Below are 20,888 nucleotides of genomic sequence, written 5' to 3' on the forward strand. Positions count from 1 at the left end.
TTAATTTGTAAAATCATAACCTAATTTGGTGTTTAATAGGCTTTTCCTGGGATATGTGAGACTCTACTGTATTTATTATTTATTATTTATTTGCTACATTTATATGCCGCCCTTCTCACCCCAAAGGGAACTCAGAGCGGCTTACAAATTAAATTTACATACAATATTATATTAGTATAGTACAATACTGGTAACAAATTACTATATTGTACTGTATCAACATATTGTAATATTATTAGTAATATTACATGTAAAATATGATATATAATTAATATTATTATATTGTATTATTAGTATTATATCGTATTACAATATAATATTATGAATATTATATGTATATACAATATGTTATAATTATTACATATTATTGTAAATTATATTGTATATATATATTTATATATAAACACACACACATATGTGTGTGTGTGTGTGTGTGTATATATATATATATATACATACATATCTATATATATAAAAGAGTGATGGCATCACGGCGACCCACAAAACAACCAAACTACAAGCCCCCCAACCTCGAAATTTGACAACACAACCCATCATCCACGCCTCTAGGTTGATACAACAAAAAGCAAAGAAAAATAAAGTCCTAATTAGAGGGAGAGAAATAATTGTTTTTATCCAATTGCTGCCACTTAGAAGGCTAAGCTCTGCCCACTTGGTCTCCTAGCAACCCACTGAGCCCAGTGTTAATAAAAGAATAAAAAATAAAATAAATACAAATAATATAATAAAAAAATAAAAAACACTAAAATAATTAAAAACACTAAAATTAATACAATAAAATACTATAATAATAAAACTAAAAATAATACAACAAAATAATAAAATATAATAAATAAAAAAGATAAGTTATGTGTGTGTGTGTGTATATATATATATATATACATATCTATATCTATATATATACATACATATCTATATATATATATATATATATATATATATATATATATATATGTATATATGCATATATACATACATATCTATATATATATCTATATATATATAAAATAATAATAATAATAATAATAATAATAATAATAATAATAATAATAATAATAATAAGGGCTGTAAGAGAAGAAGAGACCCCTTGGGTCATTTAGCCCAACCCCCTTCTGCCTTTGTGTTGTGGGGGCCGGATAAATAGCTTGGATGGGCCGCATCCGGCCCCCGGGCCTTAGTTTGGGGACCCCTGCTCTACCTAATAAATCAATGAAGCCCCTGCTTTCTTTCTATCTCATTTCATACACCACTTGGGATACTTTTGAAGGCAGCCTCACACCCAGCAAGGATGATGTAGCATTTCCTTTTGCGTTGTGTTCCGGCCACACAGCTTTTGTGCATGACATAACTTTAACTGACCATTGGCTTCTCTGTGAATCTGCCTTAATGGGGGGAAGCCAGAAAAGTGTAGAAGGATGTTGAGCAATGCATCAGCCACTGCAGAACACACTCCGCCACTGCAGCAAGCAAAGCCGGCAACAGACAGTGTCCCAGCAGGAAGGCACAATCAAAGCACCCCCGGCAGAGAGACATCCAGCCTAGGCTCAAAAAACTCCAGCCAAGGAGACTCCGCTGGACTCCCAGGCAGCGCATCAAGCCAGGCGTGCCAGGAAAGGCAAATTAAAAGGCAATAACCCTTTCTGGTTGCCTTCTAAGCGGGCCAGAACAATTCCCTAAATTGATTGCTGCCGATTATAGCAAATAGCCGTGGCATTAAAACGGACCGGATGCCACGAGCATCGTATGCCAAGGTCATCACGGCCATGAGTCCACACACGGACCCATTAAAAGCTGCACTAAATCACGGGGTCGTTTCAGAGCCGGCCTATTTACCGTATATACTCGAGCATAAGCCGACCCGAATATAAGCCGAGGCACCCAATTTTACCACAAAAAACTGGGAAAACTTATTGAGGGTTGGAAATGCAGCAGCTACTGGTAAATTCCAAAATAAAAATAGATACCAATAAAATTACATTAACTGAGGTGATGGTAAGTGGGGTAAATGATTTTGGAATATTTACGGTATTTCAAAGAAAAACAGTAAGCTAACTCTGTAAGTGTATAAGTAGGGTCAACAAAAACAATCTATATATATATAAAAGAGTGATGGCATCAGGGCAGCGGACAAAACAACAAAACTACAGGCCCCCCCAACCTCGAAATTTGACAACACAACCCATCATCCGCGCCTCTAGGTTGATACAACAAAAAGAAAAGAAAAATAAAGTCCTAATTAGAGGGAGAGGAATAATTGTTTTTATCCAATTGCTGCCAGTTAGAAGGCTAAGCTCCGCCCACTTGGTCTCCTAGCAACCGATTCAGCCCAGGGGACAGGCAGAGTTAGGCCTCACTTAGGCCTCTTCCACAGATTATCTAATTTGCACTGGATTATAGGGCAGTGTAGACTCAAGGCCTTTCCACACAGCTATATAACCCATTTAGAATCTTATATTATCTGCTTTGAACTGGATTATCTTGACTCCACACTGCCATATAATCCAGCCTTCCAAGCAGCAAGTCTATTCCTTCCTTTGTATTCCAGCTCATCAAACAAGGAGTCCCATAAGAAGAAAATGGCCAGGCTTTGAGGCTGTAAGGCTGTTCACTGCTATTCCACCTGGCCAACAAAGCATTCCCATAAGCCACAGCAACGCGTGGCCGGGCACAGCTAGTAACTTTATAATAATAATCATCATCATTATCATCATCAACAACAACAATAACAACAACTTCCTTTGTATCCTGCTCTATCTATCTCCCACATAGTAACAGGCAAACATTCAATGCCTATATAAACAATGCAGAGCTAGATATAGATCTATAATTATATATACCAATTTCACATTTGCATTTTCCCCCTGAAAAGTCTTCAAATCCTCAACCAGCCGGTCACCCGTTCCCGCAGCTGCGCATCATCGCCATGAATGAGCTTGGCAACTCCTTCCCCACCAAACTCTGCCGCTTGCATCCCTCAACCAGCTGGTCAACCCTCCCCGCAGCTGCGCATCGTCACCATGAATGAGCTTGGCAACTCCTTCCCCACAAAACTCTGCCGCTTGCATCCTCAACCAGCCGGTCACCCCTTCCCACAGCTGCGCATCGTCGCCATGAATGAGCTTGGCAACTCCTTCCCCACAAAACTCTGCCGCTTGCATCCTCAACCAGCCGGTCACCCCTTCCCACAGCTGCGCATCATCGCCATGAATGAGCTTGGCAACTCCTTCCCCACCAAACTCTGCCGCTTGCATCCCTCAACCAGCTGGTCAACCCTCCCCGCAGCTGCGCATCGTCACCATGAATGAGCTTGGCAACTCCTTCCCCACAAAACTCTGCCGCTTGCATCCTCAACCAGCCGGTCACCCCTTCCCACAGCTGCGCATCGTCGCCATGAATGAGCTTGGCAACTCCTTCCCCACCAAACTCTGCCGCTTGTGTCCTCAACCAGCCGGTCACCCCTTCCCGCAGCTGCGCATCGTCGCCATGAATGAGCTTGGCAACTCCTTCCCCACAAAACTCTGCTGCTTGCGTCCTCAACCAGCCGGTCACCCCTTCCCGCAGCTGCACATCGTCGCCATGAATGAGCTTGGCAACTCCTTCCCCACAAAACTCTGCCGCTTGCGTCCTCAACCAGCCAGTCACCCCTTCCCACAGCTGCGCATCATCGCCAAAACGCTGCGTTGAGGACGCAAGCGGCAAAGTTTTGTGGGGAAGGAGTTGCCAAGCTCATTCATCACTATGATAAGTGCCTAGATTTGAATGCCGACTATGTTGAGAAGTGGTATTTGGGTGTGGCTTTCAACTGCATATGGTAAATGTTTTCTCCTATACTTTTTGAGCGTGCAAGCGGCAGAGTTTGGTGGGGAAGGAGTTGCCAAGCTCATTCCTCACTATGATAAGTGCCTAAATTTGAATGCCGACTATGTTGAGAAGTGGTATTTGGGTGTGGCTTTCAACTGCATATGGTAAATGTTTTCTCCTATACTTTTTGAGGGTGCAAGCGGCAGAGTTTGGTGGGGAAGGAGTTGCCAAGCTCATTCCTCACTATGATAAGTGCCTAAATTTGAATGCCGACTATGTTGAGAAGTGGTATTTGGGTCTGGCTTTCAACTGCATATGGTAAATGTTTTCTCCTATATTTTGTTCATTTTTAATTCCAAAACGTAACCTACTTTCTGGATAACCCTCGTATTCTTATTCTTATTTCTTGCAGAAATGTGTAATCAAGGCATTCCTGAGAAACGGCTATCTGATGTCTGTTTATAACTAGTTTAAAGCAGATTTCCCTTCTGCAACCCCATAGTTGGACCAGTCACGTCTTAGAGGCCTCAAGACCTTTGGGAGCAGAATCCTGTTGCTTGCTAAGAACGAGAATGGGATGGGATTGGGACGGCGAGAGTGACAAGGCAGCGAATTACAGGCTCCGGGCTGCTAGGAAAAGAGTGTGGTGTCGTGTCCTATTTGGTTGCTGTCTCCCCAACCGAGTCTATAGAGCTGCAGTCTTTCCCCAGCTAATGAATTCAGGAGCATTTTAGCTTTCCCTATCTTGCGTTGTCAGCTTGCATTACACTCAGTTGTGTGTCGAGAGAGTACCAGGGAACTTGTTGAGTTTTCTATACCCGTCACACCGGTTTCTGTCTGTTTACTTTCTTAACTCTACCTGGAGATCACTGTGTATTTCTTGGATATTCCCATCCAAGTACTAACCAGGTCCAATCCATCTTAGCTTCCAAAATCAGAGGAGATTGGGTATATTTAGGGTGGTATGGTACTACAAGGATTCAGCTGTTTGAACGTAAAACTATTAATAGTATTGCTGCTGCTATTCAGGGCGTTTGTGCCCCACATACAACACATAACCGAACATTTAAAACCTAATAACAATAATCCGCATACAGTGGCCAGGATTTAGCATTGGAATGGCCAGCTATAAAGTGCTAAATGTGTCAGGTATTTCAATACATGGAGATGGAGGCGGGATACAAAAATAAAGTTATTATTATTATTATTGACACAAAGACATAGTATGACACAGCAAATGAGATATATATGCTGGATTTCATATCACAAAATCACAAGTCAGACACTTCCCAAGTGTCTAGGACTGTGTGTATTATTATTATTATTATTATTTAGTATGACACAGCAAACGGGATATATATGCTGGATTTCATATCACAAAATCACAAGTCGAACACTTCCCAAGTGTCTAGGACTATGTGTTGTATTATTATTATTATAATAATTATTATTATTTAGTATGACAGCAAACGGAATATATATGCTGGATTTCGTATCACAAAATCACAGTGTCTAGGACTGTGTGTTGTATTATTATTATTATTGTTATTATTATTATTTAGTATGACACAGCAAACGGGATATATATGCTAGATTTCATATCACAAAATCACAAGTCGAACACTTCCCAAGTGTCTAGGACTGTGTGTTTTATTATTATTATTATTATTATTATTATTATTATTATTATTATTTTTAGCATGACAGCAAACGGGATATATATGCTGGATTTCGTATCACAAAATCACAAGTCGAACACTTACCAAGTGTCTAGGACTGTGTGTATTATTATTATTATTATTATTATTATTATTATTATTACCGTATATAATATGACACAGCAAATGGGATAGATATGCTGGATTTCTTATCACAAAATCACAAGTCGAACACTTCCCAAGTGTCTAGGACTGTGTGTATTATTATTATTATTATTATTATTATTATTATTATTATTTTTAGCATGACAGCAAACGGGATATATATGCTGGATTTCGTATCACAAAATCACAAGTCGAACACTTACCAAGTGTCTAGGACTGTGTGTATTATTATTATTATTATTATTATTATTATTACCGTATATAATATGACACAGCAAATGGGATAGATATGCTGGATTTCTTATCACAAAATCACAAGTCGAACACTTCCCAAGTGTCTAGGACTGTGTGTATTATTATTATTATTATTATTATTATTATTATTATTATTATTATTATTACCGTATATAATATGACACAGCAAACGGGATAGATATGCTGGATTTTGTATCACAAAATCACAAGTCGAACACTTCCCAAATGTCTAGGACTGTGTGATGTATTTTCAGATGATGCGAAATAATAATAATAATAATAATAATAATAATACACACAGTCCTAGACACTTGGGAAGTGTTCAACTTGTGATTTTGTGATACGAAATCCAGCATATCTACCTTGCTTGCTGTGTCATACTATAATAATAATAATAATAATAATAATAATAATAATAAATACATCACACAGTCCTAGACACTTGGGAAGTGTTCAACTTGTGATTTTGTGATATGAAATCCAGCATATCTTGTTTGCCGTGTCATACTTTAATTATTATTATTATTGTTATTATTATTATTATTATGATCATCATCATGTTGACCTCCTCCCTCACCTTAAAAACAGATCCTGAATACACCTCTTTCTGAAGAATTATTTTGATCTGCGCATTCAGATGCTTTCAATGTTGTCTTTTGAGGTGGGCTGCCTTTCAAGATGTTTCAGAAATCACAAGCGGCTCGAAAATACGGCCGCAGATTGTTAGTGGGTGCTCGGCTCTTGGAACATATTATGCCATTTGTTATATCAATCGCGCTGGTTGCTTATTATTTCGCATCTCCCTCTGACATGCTGGTTTGGGCTCTCAAGGGTCCTTAATGGGCTCCAGACCACAAAAGGAACGTTCCCAAGTTCTGGAAAGCAAGCACATGCCCTGACCTGTCTTTTCTTTCCAAGAGCCCGAGACAGGGCTGAGCCTCTATACGTCTCTGAGAGGCCTTTTAGGACTAAAGGGCGGGGCTAGGAGTGGGGGCGGGGCCTCTTCCCAAAAGCGCGAGACAGGGCTGAGCCTCTATTCCTCTCCTGAGGCGCTTGTTGGGACACAGAGGGCGGAGCTAGGGAAGGGGGCGGGGCCTCCTTCCAAGAGCCTGAGATAGGGCTGAGCCTCTATATTTCTCCTGAGAGGCCTTTTAGGACTTAGGGGCGGGGCCTCTTCCCAAAAGCGCAAGACAGGGCTGAGCCTCTATACCTCTCCTGAGGCGCTTGTTGGGACACAGAGGGCGGAGCTAGGGAAGGGGGCGGGGCCTCCTTCCAAGAGCCTGAGACAGGGCTGAGCCTCTATATTTCTCCTGAGAGGCCTTTTAGGACTAAAGGGCGGGGCTAGGGGCGGGGCCTCTTCCCAAGAGCACGAGACAGGGCTGAGCCTCTGTATACCTAGAACACGGGGGCGGGGTATAGAGGCCCCGCCCCCTCCTCTAGCCCCACCCCGTGTCCTGCCAGGCGACTTAGGACAGGGATAGAAGCTCAGCCCTAGCTCAGAGCTCGTAACTCCTCCCACCCCAGTCCTGGCCGCCCATTTGTGGCCCCGCCCACCTCCCCTCGCAGCCCTGCATCTTGGACTAGGGGAGAGGCTCAGCCCCGCCCTCTTGAGCAGGAGCCACGCCCATCCCTCTAAGCCACGCCCCCTTTCCAGCAAGCGCTGAGTAATATTTTTCCTGGAAAGAGGGCGGAAGGACAAATAAGTTTGGGAACCACTGCTCTAGATCGAAGGCCTTGTGTGTGAAGCTCCAGTGTGCAGGCTGTTGAGTAAAATATTGATAGTAATACAGTAGAGTCTCACTTATCCAAGCTAAACGGGCCAGCAGAACCTTGGATAAGCGAGTCTTGGATAAGTGAGACTCTACTGTAATATTATAATGTAATATAATAATAATAATAATATAATTGTATATTTATATTACATGTAATAGTACTAATAATATTACAATATAGTGGTATAGTACAATATAGAAATATATAATGCTTATATTGTGCTATACTAAGAATGTAATATACAGTAGAGTCTCACTTATCCAAGCTAAACGGGCCAGCAGAACCTTGGATAAGCGAGTCTTGGATAAGTGAGACTCTACTGTAATATTATAATGTAATATAATAATAATAATATTGTATCTTTATATTGCATGTAATAGTACTAATAATATTACAATATAGTGGTATAGTACAATATAGAAATATATAATGCTTATATTGTGCTATACTAATAATGTAATATACAGTAGAGTCTCACTTATCCAAGCTAAACGGGCCGGCAGAACCTTGGATAAGCGACTATCTTGGATAATAAGGAGGGATTAAGGAAAAACCTATTAAATATCAAATTGGGTTATGATTTTACAAATTAAGCACCAAAACATCATGGTATACAACAAATTTGACAGAAAAAGTAGTTCAATACGCAGTAATGTTATGTTGTAATTACCAAATTTACTAATTTAGCACCAAAATATCACAATATATTGAAAACATTGACTACAAAAATACATTGGATAATCCAGAACCTTGGATAAGCGAGTCTTGGATAAGTGAGACTCTACTGTAATATTATAATGTAAAATAATAATAATAATAATAATAATAATAATAATAATAATATATTATAATTGTATATTTATATTACATGTAATAGTACTAATAATATTACAACCTAGTGGTATAGTACAATATAGTAATATGTAATGCTTATATTGTGCTATACTAATAATGTAATATATTGTATGTACATATATTTATTATTTATTTTATTTACTACATTTATATGCCGCCCTTCTCACCCCAAAGGGGACTCAGAGAGGCTTACAAATTACATTCACATACAATACATTATATTATTGGCATAGTACAATACTAGCATTAAATTACTATATTGTACTATATCATTACATTGTAACATTGTTAGTAATATTACATTTAATATATAATATATAATTAATATTATTAAATTGTCTTATTATCAGTATTATATTGTAATCTATATATATAAAAGGGTAATGACATTTCGGCCTAGGACAAAACAACAAAACTTCACATCCCAGAAACACTAAACTTGGCAGCACAAACCCTCATCCATGCCTCTAAGTTCATACAACAAAAAGAAAAGAAAAATAAAGTCCTAATTAGAGGGAGAGGAATAATAGTTTTTATCCAGTTGCTGCCAGTTAGAAGCCTAAGCTCCGCCCACTTGGTCTCATAGCGACCCACTCAGCCCAGGGGACAGGCAGAGTTAGGCCTCATTTAGGCCTCTTCCCCACAGATTACCAGATTTTAACTGGATTATATGGCAGTGTAGACTTCCACACAGCTATATAACCCATTTATAATCTTATATTATCTGCTTTGAACTGGATTATCTTGACTCCACACTGCCATATAATCCACTTCAGTGTGCAGTCGGACACAACTGGACTTAAATGCCAGGGGAAAACCTTTACCTTTTACCTTAACTACCACCAATTCCTCAATACTTTATTTCCCATACCACCAGACTTCGCCACAGCAATGCGTGGCCGGGCACAGCTAGTACATTATAATATTATCAATATTATATGTATATACAATATATTATATTATTATATAGCTTGTAAGCTGCCCTGAGTTCCCTTAGGTCCCCAAACTAAGGCCCGGGGGCCGGATGCGGCCCTCTGAGGTCATTTACCTGGCCCCCGCCCTCAGTTTTATAATATAATATATTGTATATACATATAATATTGATAATAATATTATAATGTAATACAATATAACACTAATAGTATTACCATATAATAATATTAATTATATATTCTATATTACATATAATATTACCAATAATATTACAGTATAGTGGTATAGTTCAATATAGTTATATATAATGCTAATATTGTGCTATGCTAATAATATAATATATTGTATGTACATATAATTTCTAAGCCACTCTGAGTCCCCTTTGGGGTGAGAAGGGCGTGATACAAATGTAGTAAATAAATGCAGTAAATAAATAAATAATAAATAAATACATTTTAGACTTAGGCTAACCCAAAGTCTGAAATGACTTGAAGGCACACAACAACAACAACAACAACAACAACAACAATCCTAATTAACTTGACTATCTCATTGGCCAGAAGCAGGAGCACACTTCCCATTGAAATCCTGATAAATGTATGTTGGTTAAAATTGTTTTTGTTTTTAAATATTGCATTGTTCTTTCGTTGTTCTTTTTTTTTTTTGTATATATTTTTATTGGAGTGTATAATAAAGAAATAACAACGAAAGAGTGAGAACAATAATTTTGACAGAAAGTGAAAAAAAAGGAGAAAAAAAGAGAAAAAGTAAGAAGAAAAAATAGTAAAATTTCAAAGAAAAAGTAAAAAAAAAATTATTAAATTTTTTTTTAAAAAAAGTATAAAAATATAAAAAAGACTTCCATCTTCGCCTTAGCGGTTTCCAGCCCATATAGTTGAGTGAGGGTAATACAATAGAAACTATATTGAATTAACCTCTTTATCTGAAGTAAAGAACGAACCCTACCAAAAGGGAGGGATATTGTCCTTATTTATTAGCTTAGTCATTCCTTCTTTACCTTACTATACACTTACAACAAGTGTCACAGAAATGATTCATTTCATTTCTTTCGTTGTTCTTGTTGTTGTTGTTTTTGCACTACAAATAAGACATATGCAGTGTGCATCGGAATTTGTTTGTATTTTTTTTTTCAAATGATAATCCGGCCCCTCAACAGTCTGAAGGATTGTGGACCGGCCCTCGGCTTAAAAAGTTTGGGGACCCCTGATGTAAATCCATCCGCTTCCAACTTAAACCAGTTTTACAAGGGCCTTCCTTCCCGTTTGGCTCTTTCGAAGAAATTAATTGATGGTTCAGGTCTGAGGGACAATAGATTTGGCTTGAAGGCCGGGATGTGTGCTGCTCCTTTCCAAAGAATGCCGGTGACATCTATAAAACTCAATAGAAGGAAAAGCATTTGGCTCTCGACGCAAGAGCCATTCCAAGAACGCATGGAGAAAATTAATAAATAAGCAGATCAGCTTGGGAAAGCATTCAGGGAGGTCACCTCTTAACTGAGGCTGGAGCTACACTGCCACATAATCCAGATTATCTGATTTAAATTGGATTATAGGAGTCCACACTGTCATAGCAGATCATCTGGATTCAGAAAATGGATCATATGGCAGTGTAGATGTGCTTGAAACAGATGAGAATGAATTAGCAACTGGATTTCCCCTTTAAACTACAGTAGAGTCTCACTTATCCAACATAAACGGGCCGGCAGAATGTTGGATAAGTGAATATGTTGGATAATAAGGAGAGGTTAAGAAAAAGCCTATTAAACATCAAAATAGGTTATGGTTTTACAAAGTAAGCACCAAAACATCATGTTATACAACAAATTGGACAGAAAAAGTAGTTCATTACACATTAATGCTATGTAGTAATTACTGTATTTACAAATTTAGCACCAAGATATAACAATATATTGAAAACATTGACTACAAAAATGCGTTGGATAATCCAGAACGTTGGATAAGTAAGACTCTACTGTACTTGCTTGTTGGGTTGCTGTGAGTTTTTCGAGCGGTATGGCCATGTTCCAGAAGCATTCTCTCCTGACACTTCGCCCACATCTATGGCAGGCATCCTCAGAGGTTGGGAGGTGTGTTGGAAACAAGTCAGGTGGGGTGTATATATCTGTGGAATAATGTCTAGGATGGGAAAAAGAACACTTGTGCCATAGCAACATGCTATGATAATTTTATATACATATATATCTATATATATATAAAAGGGTAATGGAATCACGGCACCGGACAAAACAACTAAACTAAATGCCCCACAACCTCGAAAACTGACGGCACAACCTCTCTTCCACGCCTCTACGTTCATACAACAAAAAGAAAAGAAAAATTAAATCCTAGCCATAGCAACGCATGGCTGGGCACAGCTAGTGTGTGTGTGTGTGTGTGTGTGTATGTGTGTGTGTGTGTGTGTATGTGTGTGTATGTGTGTGTGTATATATATATATATATATATATATATATATATATATATATATATATATATATAAAATAATTTATAAATATATAACAATAATACAATATAATAATATTAATTATATAAAAGGTAAAGGTAAAGGTTTTCCCCTGACTTTAAGTCACGTTATATATTAAATGTAATATAGAGTCTCACTTATCCAAGCTAAACGGGCCAGCAGAAGCTTGGATAAGCGAATATCTTGGATAATAAGGAGGCATTAAGGAAAAGCCTATTAAACATCCAATTAGGTTATGATATTACAAATGAAGCACCAAAACATCATGTTATACAACAAATTTGACAGAAAAAGTAGTTCAATACATAGTAATGTTATGTTGTAATTACTGTATTTACGAATTTAGCATCAAAATATCACGATATATTGAAAACATTGACTACAAAAATGGCTTGGATTATCCAGAAGCTTGGATAAGCGAGGCTTGGATAAGTGAGACTCTACTGTATAATAATATTACCATATAATGATATAGTACAATATAGTAATTTATTTTATTTATTAGCGATATTTATATCCCGCCCTTCTCACCCCGAAGGGGACTCAGGGTGGCTTACAAGTCATATGTACATACAATATATTATATTATTCGTATAGCACAATATAAGCATTATATATTGCTAAATTGTGCTATAACACTATATTGTAATATTATTAGTAATATTACATGTAATATAAATATACCATTATAATAGTGTATTTTTATTACTATTATATTACATTATAATATTATTAATATATGCATATACAATATTTATTTATTACAATATTTATATCCCACCCTTCTCACCCAACATGAGACTCAGGGCGGCTTACAATAAAACGCATGTATAAAAATTATACAGTACAATATAAATCAGTTAAAAAAAAACACATTATAAAATACAAATAGGCGTGTTCAGTTCAAAAAACTGGGTCTGTCAATTGAGTTCCAGCATACATGATAATAATTAACGCTGCCAATTATTATTCAATATATTACATTATTAGTATAGTATGATTATTATCTATTATTATATTGTTATATGGACACAGGAGACATGGTGCTTATATTTAATTTAATTTAATTTAATGCATATATTGTGCTATGCTAATAATATATTGTATGTTCATTTGATTTGTAAGCCGCTCTGAGTCCCATTCGGGGTGAGAAGAGCGGGATATAAATGTAATAAGTAAATAAATAAGTGTGAAGGCATGTTATTCAAGGACTTGAAAAGAATGGTTCCTCATCTATTAGCCACAAGCAATTAAGTTTGTTTTTGTTTTACTGCTCTGGGCAGCTGCTGCCTTTCTTCCGTCAGCATAGCCTTGAATGGGCAAAATATTGCCATGATCTTGAAGGTCACTCCATTGAATTGCCAAAGCTAAAAGCAAAGTTGTGTGTATCAAATATTTCCGATATTCATTAGTGCGTCCAAATAATGGTGTGCAAGTGACAGAGAGTTGGATCGCTCGGAAAGGCATTGGGCCAGGAGAGAAGCTAGGCAGGGACCCAGGTGACTTATTTAGTTACCGTATTTTAAGAGGATTCAGTGTATATAACGTTCACAAGGACGTTGTTGTATAACTGTTTATTATATGTGACATTGAGCTTGTTCCCCATGTGAGCCACCCCAAGTCCCTCTGGGGGAGATGGGAGCGGGATATACAAATAAATAATAATTATTATTATTATTATTAGTATTATTATTATATTATTATTATTATTATATTATTATAAGAAGGGTTGCAAAAAACATAAGATGAAGTATGGGGCGATTGCAATTTCAAAAAAGGCCAACTTAGCCATTTCTCTGGCTGCTTCCTGCCTTTGGGGGGGGGGTCCTTTGTTGGGAAGTGTTAGCTGGCCCCGATTGTTTCCTGTCTTGAATTCACTTGTTTTCAGAGTATTGCTTTTTATTTACTGTCCTGATTATAGAGCTTTTTTAAAAAACTGAACAGCCATGCAGCTTTGAAGCCTGGCTGCTTCCTGCCTGGGGGGATCCTTTGTTGGGAGGTGTTAGCTGGCCCTGATTGTGTCCTGTCTGTTGGAGACAGCATATTATTTGCGAGCACAGAAATGCTGGGCCCACTCTAACATCCGCCGTGTCAGACGACACAGAGAAGCCATTGAAATCGACAAGCATGTGGTTAGTTTCAACAGAAAGGAGGAAACCGTGAAAATGAACAAAATATGGCTACCAGTATTTTAAAAATTCTAAAAGCAGGACGGTAAATAAAGAACAACACTCTGAAAACAGGGGAATTCCAGACAGGAAACAATCAGGGCCAGCGAACACCTCCCAACCAAGGATAATGATGATGATGATGATGATGATGATGATGATGATAATAATAATAATAATAATAATAATAATAATAATAATAATAATATATCACACCATCCTAGACATTTGGGAAGTGTTCGACTTGTGATTTTGTGAAACAAAATCCAGCATATCTGTCTTGTTTGCTGTGTCATAATAAAATAACAATAATAATAATAATAATTTGCTGCACTTTATCTGTTATCTTGAGTTTACAACTTATAATGCGCACTTTAGCTTATCTATTACTGTAACCTCGCTGGTTTTAATTCTATGTTTTATTAAGCCTGTTTTTATTTCATAGGTTAATGTTTAGATTTTATAATGTTTTGTTTATTGGTGTATTGTATATTGTTATTGTTTTTATTTGATATTTCTGTGAGCCGCCCCGAGTCCCCTTCGGGGGAGATGGAGGCGGGATATAAATAAACTTATTATTATTATTATTATTATTATTAATAATAATAATAATAATAATAACAACAACAACTTTATTCTTGTATCCCGCTCCATCTCCCTGAGGGGACTCAGGATGGCTCACATGGGGACCAAGCCCAAAAATGTACAGTAAAGTCTCACTTATCCAAGCTAAACGGGCCGGCAGAAGCTTGGATAAGCGAATATCTTGGATAATAAGGAGGGATTAAGGAAAAGCCTATTAAACATCCAATTAGGTTATGATTTTACAAATTACGCACCAAAACATCATGTTATACAAGAAATCTGACAGAAAAAGTAGTTCAATACACAGCAGTGTTATGTTGTAATTACTGTATTTACGAATTTAGCACCAAAATATCACGATATATTGAAAACATTGACTACAAAAATGGCTTGGATAATCCAGAAGCTTGGATAAGCGAGGGTTGGATAAGTGAGACTCTACTGTACAATAAAATACAACAACATAAAATGCAATCCAATCACAACAAATTAATACATAATTATAAAAACTCACCATCACATCATAAAAAACGTGGCCAGAGGCCAAGAGTGACATAATGGCACTTCCCTCAGGATCCCTCCCAGGCAGGAAGCAGACAGGCTTTGAAGCTGCAAAGCCATTCAGTGCTAATCAAGGTGGCCAATAACAACATTCACACTTGCGCCAAGCAGACAAGAGTTCTTTCACCGACTCTGGAGATTCCACAGATATATAAAAACTCCACTTGCCTAATTTCCAACAGACCTCACAACCTCTGAGGATGCCTGCCATAGATGTGGGTGAAACGTCAGGAGAGAATGCTTCTGGAACATGACCAGACAGTCCGGAAAACACACAACAACCCTATGAATGACAATGTCCTTGCTTTGACTCTCACTCGGGTTAAATTGGCCTTCCCCTTCTTTTTCCCATCCGCAGGATGGAGGAGATAACACTGACCTGCTTTGCAAGATTGTTGTAAAGCTTAACATGAGATTATGTACTACAGAAACATTATGGAAAATTCAAAGTGCTGATAGGTACAATGCCACCATGCCATACATTAAACCAGTGATTCCCAACCTGTGATCCGCAAGAACTAAAATATGGTCTGCGGCCTCATTGTTACTACTACGGATAATAATACAGCCCAATAAAAAAAATGTATTATTTTCTTGGTGTCTTCGTTTTAAGGCCTGTTCCTGGATTATTTGGGGTGCTGATTCAGAAAATTGCATTGGATAGACCACATCAGCTCTAGATTATTAGATATGAGGCTTGGCCCCATGTTAGCCATCCCGACTCCCTTCGGGGAGATGGAGGCAGGGTACAAAAACAAAGTTATATTGTTATTATTATTTTATTATGACACAGCAAACAAGATAGATATGCTGGATTTCGTATCAAAAACCACGAGTCGAACACTTCCCAAGTGTCTAGGACTGTGTGATGTATTATTATTATTATTATTTTATTATGACACAGCAAACAATATAGATATGCTGGATTTCATATTACAAAATCACAAGTCGAACACTTCCCATTATTATTATTATTCCATTATTATTATTATTATTATTATTATTATTATTATTATTATTATTATTTGAAACACAACAAGATGAGTCCACTCTGCTGGCTGTTGTACTGGATCACACATCGGACACTTTCCAAGTGTCTAGGACTATTATTATTATTATTATTATTATTATTATTATTATTATTATTACGTTTTCTGTAGGCAAGCAGATGGTGACTACTGGATGGCATATGTTCTTTTTCAGAAACTAGAGCTGATGGGGTCTATCCAATGCAATTTTCTGAATCAGCAACCTAGAAAACCAAACCGGATCTAAAGTTGACCAAAAACTGATTCGTAACCCTTTTGGTACTAATGATGGAGAGTCAAAGTGGTCAATGGGTTAGGGTTAGTGGTCCATGGTCAAGGTAGTCCCTAGTAAAAATGGTTCCTGATCAAGTGGTCCCTGGTCAAGGTTGTCCATGGTCAAGGTGGTCCATGATCAAGGTGGTCCATGATCAAGGTGGTCCATGATGAAAGTGGTCCATGATCAAGGTGGTCCATGATGAAAGTGGTCCATGATCAAGGTGGTCCATGATCAAGGTGGTCCATGATCAAGGTGGTCCCTGGTCAAAGTGGTCTCTGGGTAAGATGGTCCATGATCAAGGAGGTCGCTGATCAAGATGGTCCCTGGTCAAGTGGTCCCTAGTCAAAGAGGTCCCTAGTCAAAATGATCCCTGGTCAAAATAGTCCCTGGTCAAAGTGGACCCTAGTCAAGGTGGTCCCTAGTCAAGGTGGTCCCTGGTCAAAAAAAGGCTGGGAACCACTGGTTTACATAGAAATACCTAAGTGTTGTGTAGTGCTAAGGTGGGGAAAATAATGGTAGTGATAATAATACATACTAAATTTTGGTCAAAGTGGTTCCTGGTCAAGGTTGTCGCTCTTCAAAGTGGTCCCTGATCAAAGTGGTCTCTGGTCAAAGTGGTCCCTAGTTAAAGTGGTTCCTGGTCAAGGAGGTCCCTGGTCAAGGTGGTCCCTGCTTTATGAAAAAGGCTGGGAACCACTGGTTTACATAGAAATACCTAAGTGTTGTGTAGTGCTAAGGTGGGGAAAATAATGGTAGTGATAATAATACATACTAAATTTTGGTCAAAGTGGTCTCTGGTCAAAGTGGTCCCTAGTTAAAGTGGTCCCTGGTCAAGGTGGTCCCTAGTCAAGGTGGTCCCTGCTTTAAAAAAAAAGGCTGGGAACCACTGGTTTACATAGAAATACTTAAGTGTTGTGTAGTGCTAAGGTGGGGAAAATTATGGTAGTGATAATAATACATACTAAATTTTGGTCAAAGTGGTTCCTGGTCAAGGTTGTCGCTCTTCAAAGTGGTCCCTGATCAAAGTGGTCTCTGGTCAAAGTGGTCCCTAGTTAAAGTGGTTCCTGGTCAAGACGGTCCCTGGTCAAGGTGGTCCCTGCTTTAAAAAAAAGGCTGGGAACCACTGGTTTACATAGAAATACCTGTGTTGTGTAGTGCTAAGGTGGGGAAAATAATGGTAGTGATAATAATACATACTAAATTTTGGTCAAAGTGGTCCCTGGTCAAAAAAAGGATGGGAAACACTGCATTAAACAGAGTGATGAGAACACCCTATTCCTAAAGCAACTCCTTTCCCAAGAAATGGCAATATCCATCAAGATATAAGGGCATCATCCTTGCCTGTCCCTCTTTCTTTTTAGCATCCCTCCCCCTTCACAGATTCCCAAGGGAAGACGAGAGATGCATCCCATGCAACGGAGCGGGGGCCATGCCATGCAAGGCAAAAGAGTCGCCGTAACGTGACTTACCTTCCACAGTTGCAGTGGCAAACCCGGTCTTCGCCCCTCAAATGCGGTAAGATATAATTGTGAAATCGGTCCAAGAGAGCGTTCATATCCATCAAGCACGCAATTGCCTGTAAGAGCCCATAAGGCATCTGGTCAGGGCTAGAGGTGGTGGAATAAAACATTCACTTGCGTTTGGCTGCTACGGAAAACTAGGGCAATCAAAACGAGACTCGTTCTTTTTTGACAATTATATAATAAAAGAGAGAGCCACAGACGTACAACACCAAAATGGGACAACACGGAGACGAAGGATGGCGAGGGGGGGGAGTAGGGGGGGTAGGGGTGGCATGAAAATTGGGGGGTGACAGGGGTATATTTGGGTGCCCTTACCATAACAATAGAAGCTCCGAGGATCATAAATATCATGGTGTTAGCATTCATGGACATCAACTGGAAATGGACGGCCGCGGTCTCACTGCCCCCCAGGCCACCCCCCACCCCCTTGCCCAAGATGAAAAACGAGAGGAAGGGGTGCCAGGATTTTCGGCAGAGGTCGGATACGGTCACAAACAAGGTCTTCAAGCCCAACTGCAGTCCTGAGGGGGGGGAAGGCTCTTGCCCCCCCCACTCTCCAACCATACACGGAGACACTCTCCTGGGTTTATTCCCCGAGCTGGATCTCTCTCTCTGTCTCGTCCTCTCTCTCTCTCTCGCTCTCCTTCCTTGCTTCCCACCCTTGTTTTTTTTTTTTGTCCTTTTTTAGGTTCCCCGAGGCTGTTCAAAGCGCTGCTCTTTCGACAGGCTGGATTCTATTTTCCTGGGATGCGCCGAACCCCTTGAGCGGAAAGGTCGACCACATCGCGGTGCTGCAACCCGGATAATGCACCGCCAGGGAGAGATGGATCCAGCCCAATTGGGTTTTGTGAAAACAAAAAAAACAAAAAAAAATTACGAAGCAGCACCTTATACTCCGCATACACACAGAGAGAAAATATATATATATATCTCAGAGAGAGGTGGATCCAGCCCAATCGGGTTTTGGGAAAACAAAAAATAATAATACGAAGCAGCACCTTTTACTCTGCATACACACAGAGAGAAAAAAAATATATATATCTCAGAGAGAGGTGGATCCAGCCCAATTGGGTTTTGGGAAAACAAAAAATAATAATACGAAGCAGCACCTTATACTCTGCATATACACAGAAATACATATATATATCTCAGGGAGAGATGGGTCCAGCCCAATCAGGTTTTGGGAAAACAAAAAATAATAATACGAAGCAGCACCTTATACTCTGCATATATACAGAAATATATATATATATCTCAGGGAGAGGTGGGTCCAGCCCAATCAGGTTTTGGGAAAACAAAAAATAATAATACGAAGCAGCACCTTATACTCTGCATATATACAGAAACATATATATATATCTCAGGGAGAGGTGGATCCAGCCCAATCGGGTTTTGTAAAACCAAAAAAAAATTACGAAGCAGCACCTTATACTCAGAAAAAAATATATCTCAGTTGCCTTTCCAACCATCTCTGTCTTCTCTTTTCTCCATCCCTTAGAAACAGGTGAACGGATGCCAAGGAGAAAACTGGGTCTGGAGATCTCTTCCCTCCCTCCTTTTTCTCTCTCCTTTTTTGGGGAAAATGTCGACCATTCAGGAGCCGGAGGGGAAGGTCTTCTTTCTCCCTGGCTCAGGTTAAAAGTGAGGCAAGGAAGGCATGTAGATCCCCCTATTTTTGGTCTCGGTAGGGGGTGAAAATGGAAGCACACTGGCGTCATGTAGGAGTCTTTTTTTAAAAAAAAATCAGAGCTATATAACCGCTAATGTAGGGGGGAAAAAACCAATGCAGGGTGGAGTGTGGGGAGAGAAAATGCACACAAATAGGAAGGGAAAAAACATGAAATTTGCAGGGAAATGGGAGGAGAATCAACCTAAAAAATGTGATTTTTCTCTCTATTTTTGGGGGGTTGATGACATTGAGCCACTTGCACCAAGCCCGAGCCGGGCTAACAATGCGGTAGAAAAACCCAGCAGGTCTCAAGCCGCTTCCGATATTCATATTCATTCAGCCATTAAGAAAACCCAAGGCAGGTTTTGACAAGACATAGCCTCCAACAACAACAACAACAACAATTTATTGATTAGCTAGTTGGCCTTATCAAGAACAGACAATGCAAATACAACGTACAACATACATCTGGTTCACTTAAAATAAAATACAGATATAATAATAATAATAATAATAATAATAATAATAATAATAATAATAATAAACTTGGGACATGAGAGAAGCCTCCCACAAGGATGGTAAAAACATCAAAACATCCGGGCGTCCCCTGGGCAACGTCCTTGCAGACGGCCAATTCTCTCACTCCAGAAGCGACTCAAGTTGCTCCTGACACGAAAAATAATAATAATAATAATAATAATAATAATACCTTACCTATGGTCCTATGAGACCGTCTAGAAGGCCTTTGAGGGTCCCTTTCCTTACCTATGGTCTTATGAAACCATCTAGATGGTCTCTGAGGGTCCCTTTCCTTATCTAAGGTCTTCTGGTGGTCTTATGAGATCATCTAGATGGCCTTTGAGAGCCCCTTTCCTTACCTATGGTCTTATGAGATTGTCTGGATCGTCTTTGGAGGTCTCTTTGCTTACCTATGGTCTTATGAAACCATCTAGCTGGTCTTTGAGCATCTTTTTGCTTACCTATGGTCTTATGAGACCATCTAGATCAGGGGTCCTCAAACTTTTTAAGCAGAGGGCCGGTCCCCAATCCTTCAGACTGTTGAGGGGCCGAATTATTATTTGAAAAAAAAACAACGAACAAATTCCTATGCAC

General features: G+C 38.8%; 1 protein-coding gene across 1 annotated transcript in view; it reads right to left on the reverse strand.

The window, feature by feature from the left end:
* tmem240 (transmembrane protein 240) overlaps window positions 1-19,823 on the reverse strand; it is a 29,281-nt gene extending 9,458 nt beyond the window's left edge. The window contains exons 1-2 of the mRNA XM_062965780.1: window positions 18,422-19,823; window positions 18,053-18,159 (exon numbers count right to left, since the gene is read on the reverse strand). Of these exons, the coding sequence (XP_062821850.1) occupies window positions 18,053-18,159; window positions 18,422-18,670 (356 nt within the window). The 5' untranslated portion in view covers window positions 18,671-19,823. The remainder of the gene's footprint in view (window positions 1-18,052; window positions 18,160-18,421) is intronic.
* Window positions 19,824-20,888: the final 1,065 nt, after the last annotated feature.

The sequence above is a fragment of the Anolis carolinensis genome, unplaced genomic scaffold (genome assembly GCF_035594765.1).
Source record: "Anolis carolinensis isolate JA03-04 unplaced genomic scaffold, rAnoCar3.1.pri scaffold_15, whole genome shotgun sequence".
NCBI classification, from domain to species: Eukaryota; Metazoa; Chordata; class Lepidosauria; order Squamata; family Dactyloidae; genus Anolis; species Anolis carolinensis.